This window comes from Coccinella septempunctata, chromosome 3 (genome assembly GCF_907165205.1).
Source record: "Coccinella septempunctata chromosome 3, icCocSept1.1, whole genome shotgun sequence".
Taxonomy (NCBI): Eukaryota; Metazoa; Arthropoda; class Insecta; order Coleoptera; family Coccinellidae; genus Coccinella; species Coccinella septempunctata.
Window position 1 is genome coordinate 18081047 of NC_058191.1, and position 7435 is coordinate 18088481.

Here is a 7435-nt window from a genome sequence, read left to right on the forward strand (position 1 = left end):
ACCAGAGAGTCGGTCAGTAAAATTTAAGTCTTTTGAGGGAGAAGACGTCTACTACCGTATAACTTTTTCAGTCCTGAATACGCTCGCTGAATACAAGATGTTACGTGTTCGGTAAATCGGAGCTCAGTATCCAGAATAACCCCCAAATTTCGTGCAGATTTAACCACAGGAATCCAAACACCATCAACTCTGACATCCAATTGAGACTCCAAATTTTTGCTGTCTTTTCCAAATACGAGAATCTTTGTTTTATTCGGATTCAAGGAAAGCTGATGATCACTCGAAACCCTCAACAACCGAGCAACATCCGCATTGATCACACTGGTTGCCTGATGCAACGATGACGACTCAAAAGTGAAGAGTAGCTGTGTGTCATCAGCATACTCAAAGTCCACACAGTACTGCAGTCCATCAGTGATGAAAAATGTATAAATGCAGAACAAAATTGGAGCAAGAACTGAGCCCTGCGGAACACCACACCCGACCGGTCCCAATTCCGAACTACCTGTCGATGTCTCCACATACTGATACCTATTTTGCAGATAACTCCTTATAAGATTATCCGGCTACATCGGATAATCCTATATGCCTCAGTATTGCAGTCATAAGTTGATGATTAACTCTATCTAAAGCCTTGGAGTAATCCAAAAGCAGCAAAACACAGCTTTTACCAGTGTCAACGTTCCGAATAATGGTATCCACAATATCCAGCAGAGCTGTACAGCAACCATAACCCTTCCTGAAGCCTGACTGGCGCGGCGGCAAGATGTTGAATTTATCCAAGTGAGATCTTATTCTAACTGCTAAGATTTTTTCCACTACCTTCGCGCAAGGAGACAAAATGGAAATGGGGCGGATGTCATTAAAACTTGTGGGATTGCTAACCTTGGGTATCGGAACCACCTTGGAAACCTTCCAGGAGTCGGGAAATTTGGCATCTATTATGCAACTATTGCAAATGTTAACTAGATGTCTGAGTATATGTGGGCAGCAACGCAAAAGCATTTCAACGTTCAAACCGTCAGGCCCAATAGCCCCAGAATAAATGGACTTAATAATGTCATAAATTTCATCTTCATCTGTTAAGGTGAAGTGCAATCTTTCCTCAAACGGAGCGAAACTAGATGATGAATAATAACTAATTGCATCGTTGACCTGATTAGCACTCAAGGTTTGTGAAAATTTGAGAAAAAAATTGTTCAAATCCTGTGGTTTATCCAAAGTAGGCGGGATTGTCTTCGCGGCAGTTTTAACATGTACACCCAGTTCTCCTAGTCTTGTCCATAAGATCCTGCTATCAACCCCCCTCCCATCAAAGGCAAACTGAACATAAGCTTTTTTTTCCCTATTCACAGCAGCAGTGGTCGCATTACGAATATTTTTATAATAATCCCAGTTCGAAGAGGTTCTGTTCTGTTTAAACTTATTGAGAGCAGCATTCTTCAGCGAAATCAATTTCTTGATGGTAGAAGTGAACCAAGGCTTGTAATTTTTCCTACACCGTATAAACCTCACCGGAGCCAACTCATCGTACAGACCAATCATCAACCGCGTAAAACATGCAACTTTGTCCTCAACATCAGAAATGTATAACACATCATCAAAAGGAGTAAGTGACAAATATTCCGTGACAGTTTCATATTCTAAAGTACGTAAACATCTTGATTTGAACACTTTAACACCCACACTACCCCTCACATCCGCAGCTTCGGCATAGACGAGAAAGTGATCCGATATGAAATCCATGTTTAATGAATTGAACCGATATTTACTCTCACTGTCCTTCGGAATCAAGATGACATCCAAAAGGGTGGAAGATGTTCTCGTCACACGAGTTGGACGTCTACAATTTGCTCCAACTCAAAAAGTGAAAAGGCCTCCCGAAATCGCCGCGTCTTATAATCGTCTGGACTTAGGAAATCAATATTTACATCACCACCACAAATGAGCTCATCGCATTCCCAATAAAAGATGCCAAGGCCTCCTCAAATGAATCCAAAAATTCCGGAAAACTCCCACTCGGAGGTCTATAAAAAGCTCCAATAATATACACCTTTCTGTCGAATTTAAATTTTATCCAAATCTGTTCTAAATGCGTAGACGTATCACCCAGTATAATCTCAAAGCGTAACCTATCCTATAATTAAAACAGGACACCGCCACCAATAGATCCGCGATCCACCCTGACGCAATTATAGCCATCAATATCAATTAACGAAGTGGGGATGTGACCACCCAACCACGTCTCCGAGATACCAACAATATCGAAATTATTTTGCTGTAACACATGCTTGAAATCCGCCAAGTGCGGAATCAACGATTTTATATTGAAAAATGAAAAAGAGAACTTACCCATCCTCACTTATGTGTGCACATTCCTTACAAAAAAAACATCCTGTCTGAATCAAGTTACATCCCACTCAACAGCCACTGACGCAAGTAGGTATGAAAATAAACAATTAACAAAAAAAATATGACAATACTGAAGAAAAATCCGCAAATACAAACATTTTCACCCCCTAAGTTTTATTTAAAAATTTATCAATATCTGAAGTTGAACTAATCATGTGTCTTCTCCCGGACACTTCAATAAATAATTTCCCCATATTCGACCAAACTTTCTTCATACCCATCTTCTTCTTTGCTTCGAGTAACAACTTATAGTTATTCTTTGTTGAGCAAGATGAGTTCCCTTCAATTGTTTTTTGTTATAATAAAGATCATTTCTGGAGTTCAAAGAATTGAACCGAATCAAAATAGGTCTCTTTTTATTATTTTAACTTTTTGGGCCCACCCTATAGCATTCTTCTATTTGAATATCTTGTAATCCAAACTTTTGCTGAAAGAGTTCTTTCACTTTATTTTTCAAATTTTCGCCATCAATCTCTTCCATTCCATAAAGTCTCAATTGCTTCAATTTATTCTCCAGTTCCAATTTCTCAATTCGATTTTTCAGAATATTCATCTGCGTTATTTGTTCGTCACATTGTTCCTGTAAAGATGTTAATTTCTTATCTGTTTCATCCAGCCGCTTATTAATCATAATGGCATGGCCTGGCATTCCCAGCCCCAGCGCGATCGCGCTGGAGGAAGGTGGTACGGACGACGATCATGTGGCTGGTAATTCTTCAGTAGCCGTGTTGGCGTCGGAGATGCGGAGTATGAGGATGTCGGTTGATTTCTGTTCTAATAAAATCAGCGACTTTGAGGCAAAGTTGGCCAGGTTTGATGAGGTGTTGTCTCGAATGGCCAAATTGGAAAATGAGAACACAGCGCTTAAAAAAGAGGTTTCATCCCTCAATATGAAAATCAATACTTTGGACCAGTTCAGTCGTTCCAACAATCTGGAAATTCAGAATGTTCCTGAGAAGTCTAATGAAAACTTGATTGAGATCGTTTCGAGGATAGGCTCCCACCTGAACGTGCCGGTTGATGTTTCCTCATTGGATCATGTTGCCAGGGTTCCAACTAAATTACCTAATAAACCTAAGAACATTGTAGTGAGGTTTATATCTAAAATCAAGAGGGATAATCTTTTGACCGCGTACAAGGCCCTGCAACGTAGTAACTCCAATAATAGAGCTGGTATTACGGTGAAGGATGTCGCTGATGGCTTGTTCATCGGTGAGCATTTGACGATGCAGAACAAACTGCTCTTCAAAGAGGCTCGTGCCTCTGCGAGGAGAAAGGGGTATGGTTTCGTGTGGACTCAGAATGGCAATATCTTGGTGAGGAGAAATGAGACTTCCGAGATTGTTCAGATCGCTGATGTTTCGGATATTCAGAAATTGTAAAATGGTTTGTGGGGCTTGCCTCGCAACTGATCAGAACCTATCGTCTCGACATGGCTTTGCACATATTTTATCAGAATGTTCGTGGTCTAAGGACTAAGCTTTCGGTGTTCAAGTGTAATTCTTCAGCCGCTGGTTATGATATATTATTTATAACTGAGACATGGCTTAACGGTAATGTGTTCGACTCGGAAATTATGGATCTTCGTGAGTACGAAATTTTTCGAAGGGATCGTGCCTCCGCGGCCAGTGCGAAGTGTGATGGTGGTGGTGCTCTCATTGGAGTCCGGAAGGATCTGGATCCATGTATTGTACTGGAATTTCAGAGCGGTGCAGAGGATCTATGGATACGAGTCTCAATAAATGGTCTGAAAGTTTATATGTGCTGCGTATACATCCCTCCCGATGATACTCTGGCAATGTTTAGTTTTGTTTCCAAATTGAATGATGTAATCAATGCGGTGGGAGATAGCATCATCTTGATGGTGGGTGATTTTAACTGTTCTGGGGTTTCTTGGGTTGCAGACAATTCAGACAATTGCCTTACGCCTAGGAACGTAAACGCTAGGTATGCCGATTTGATTGACTCTTTTTCATTACTTGAGCTCATGCAATTTAATAATTTGGTAAATATCAATAATAGAATATTAGATTTAGTACTCACGAATACCTTCAGAATACAAGAATTGATGAGATGTGTTAGCCCATTGGTGCCCGAGGACGTAAATCACCCATCAATAGAATTTTTATTTAGTATAGACTATGTTAAGCCTTTACGTCGGAAAACTTCCTTCTATAATTTTAAAAGGGCAAATTATGATCAGATTAATGATTGTTTGATTCGTACACCTTGGGATGAACTACTTATTAATGATAATGTTAATAATGATTTGACTACTTTTTATAGTATACTGAACAGGGTTATTGATGAACATGTTCCAGTGGTCACTAAGGTTAGAGGTTTTCCATCATACTTTTCTAGTAACACAATCAAATTGATTAAACAAAAAAACAAATTTCACAGAAAGTGGAAGATCTATAAGAATTTTGGTGACTACAGAACATTTCAGGTCTTACGATCCAAAACAAAGCTCCTCATGAAATCCGATTATGACAGATATTTACTCTCTGTCCAGTCCAATGTGTGCACTGATCCCAGAAAGTTGTTCAGTTTTGTTTCTGTTAAGTCTGGTAATTCCGACATTCCAAGCAAAATGTCGTATAATAACTGTACAAGTGAGTCTGGTGAGGAAACTTGTAATTTATTTGCCCAATACTTTAAAAGTGTCTTCATAAATCCTAGTAAGGTCCATAATAACTGTGGCGGGGACTTCCACTCTGATCACGGTAGTTTGAATATACCGGATATTCCTGTAGCCCGTGTTGAGGATGCATTGATGAGTCTAGATGGTAATAAGGGATCTGGTCCCGATTTAGTTCCTTCAATTTTTGCGAAAAATTGTAGCTCTTCGCTAAGCCTACCCTTAACTTTGATTTTTAACAAGTCTCTTCGCACTGGCATATTCCCCGACATCTGGAAAAGAGCCTGTATAGTACCAATTTTCAAAGCTGGAAATAAAAACCTTGTGGAGAATTATCGTCCAATTAGTAAGCTTTGCGTTTTCGAAAAGATATTTGAGTCACTACTTTATCCCCACTTGTTTCATCATGTAAAGTCACAAATAATATTTGAACAACATGGATTCTTTAGGGGAAGATCTGTTGAAACGAATCTTATTAGCTTCATTGAATGCGTTCAGGAAAATCTTGATGATAGAGTTCAGGTTGATGCCATCTACACCGATTTTAGCAAGGCATTCGATAGGATTAATATTGATCTTCTTCTATATGAACTGGATAGTGTTGGAGTGGGGGGACTGTTGTTGAGGTGGTTTGATTCCTATTTAAGGGGCAGAAGTTATTACGTCGAAATAGGAAACTTCAAGTCTGAACTTTTTGTTTCAACATCTAGCGTACCCCAGGGTTCTCACTTGGGCCCCCTATTGTTCATCATCTATATCAATAAAATTATTGTTTGTTTCCGCATATGTAGATTCTTGTTATTTGCGGACGACTTGAAGATGTTTGCGGCTATTAGGGATGCTCGAGATTGCTTAGCGCTCCAGAGTGATCTCGACAGACTGGTGAGTTTTTGTGAGAGTTACAGTTTGTACTTGAATACTTCAAAATGCCATGTAATATCCTTTACGCGAAACAAGACCCATAAAGAAGATCAAGACGCGAAAACTGTTGGCACCGGACGAATTAGAGGCTCTCAAGGCCGCGGCAATTAGCCGATCACCAGCGGCAAATATCCGTAATATCAGGAGAAGCTTGCAAAGAAGAAGTTCCATAAGAGCACCACAACTCAGACCCGAAGAAAGCGATGAGACAGATCAAATGGAGGATTTGAACATACGGGATGAAGTTACCGATGATACATTCCATCTGTTCCAAGAAATCAGGCTCAAATGGGAGGGCACAGCCTTTGAAATTATACCAAAAATCTCTAGACTGAAAAATAACCCAGAATCAAGGAACTTGATACAGCTTCTCGATGCTGCCTTGAAAGACACGATCCAGGCATCCGCGAATCTAGAAGAACTAAGCCATATTGTCTACAGTGCGGCTATCACAGCCAACACCATCCAACAAACAACATCGAAAATACGACAACGGGGACATGGCCAACAAGGGAAACCTCCTTGGGAGAGCAGACTGGAGGAGAATATCAAGAGATTAAGGAAGGAAATAGGATGTTTGCAAGCAGTTCTGAACTCCCAGAGACCAAGCAGAAAATTAGAAAAGAAAGTACAGGAATATGCCAGAAGAGCAGGACTGAAAAGAAAATAAATTGATTACCGTGTAAAACTTTAAACTCGCTTGGAGATGCTGAAACAAAAGAAAGCTGCACTGGGCAACAGAATAAGGAGGTACCACAAGAGAACCCTGAGATACCGGCAGAACAACCTCTTCTCCAACAACCAGAGGGAATTCTACAGAGGACTCGTAAAGGAAAAGGCAGAAAAAACAGATTTACCAACACCTGAAGAGATGGCAGAGTACTGGTCCAAAGTGTGGTCTCAGAGCACCAGTCACAACGAAAATGCCGTCTGGATCAAGACCGAGGAGGAAGAACAACGAGATCTTCGGGAAATGGATGCAGTGAACATCACAGAAGAGCACATACGGATCACAGTCAAGAGGATGAAAAACTGGACTGCCCCGGGAGTCGATGGCATCCACACATCATTCCTACATACCTCACACAAGGCATCACCTACATGATACCCAAGAAAGGAGATCTAAAGAAGCCAGAAAACTACCGCCCTATAACGAGCTTACCATCGCTCTATAAGATAATGACTTCCACCGTGTCCCATCAGATTGACACTCACCTCAAGAGAAATAACATTATGGCGTGGGAACAGAACGGATGCAAGAACAACGGTAAAGGAAGCAAAGAACTTTTGATAGTCGATAGGACAATCACAAGACAGGCAAAAACACGAAAGAAGAACATCTCGATGGCCTGGATTGACTATCAGAAAGCATACGATTCTGTACCCCATTCATGGCTGATAAAAATCCTGAAAATATACAAGGTAAATGAACAGATCATCAGCCTTCTTCAGTTCCTCATG

General features: G+C 40.5%; 3 protein-coding genes across 3 annotated transcripts; 2 read left to right on the forward strand and 1 right to left on the reverse strand.

Moving 5' to 3' along the window:
- Positions 1-558: 558 nt before the first annotated feature.
- Positions 559-1746, reverse strand: LOC123310323. The gene has a single exon (XM_044893787.1). It carries the CDS (start codon positions 1744-1746, stop codon positions 559-561), a length of 1188 nt encoding a protein of 395 aa, XP_044749722.1.
- A 1298-nt stretch (positions 1747-3044) lies between these two features.
- LOC123310324 lies at positions 3045-3794 on the forward strand. The gene has a single exon (XM_044893788.1). The coding sequence runs from the start codon at positions 3045-3047 to the stop codon at positions 3792-3794; it is 750 nt and encodes a 249-aa protein (XP_044749723.1).
- Positions 3795-5872: 2078 nt separating this feature from the next.
- Positions 5873-7079, forward strand: LOC123310326. The gene is made up of 3 exons (XM_044893789.1): positions 5873-5935; positions 6021-6602; positions 6681-7079. The coding sequence occupies exons 1-3, from the start codon at positions 5873-5875 to the stop codon at positions 7077-7079; spliced, it is 1044 nt and encodes a 347-aa protein (XP_044749724.1).
- The last annotated feature ends 356 nt before the right edge of the window (positions 7080-7435 follow it).

Excerpts from the sequence above, each read along its gene's own strand:
- LOC123310326 (XM_044893789.1), top strand. The coding sequence starts at position 5,873 with ATGTTTGCGGCTATTAGGGATGCTCGAGATTGCTTAGCGCTCCAGAGT. Across the intron at positions 5,936-6,020 it reads AGAGTGATCTCGACAGACTG|AAGATCAAGACGCGAAAACT; the intron begins GTGAGTTTTTGT and ends AGACCCATAAAG. Across the intron at positions 6,603-6,680 it reads GCAGAAAATTAGAAAAGAAA|ATGCTGAAACAAAAGAAAGC; the intron begins GTACAGGAATAT and ends ACTCGCTTGGAG.
- LOC123310323 (XM_044893787.1), bottom strand. The coding sequence starts at position 1,746 with ATGGATTTCATATCGGATCACTTTCTCGTCTATGCCGAAGCTGCGGAT.
- LOC123310324 (XM_044893788.1), top strand. The coding sequence starts at position 3,045 with ATGGCATGGCCTGGCATTCCCAGCCCCAGCGCGATCGCGCTGGAGGAA.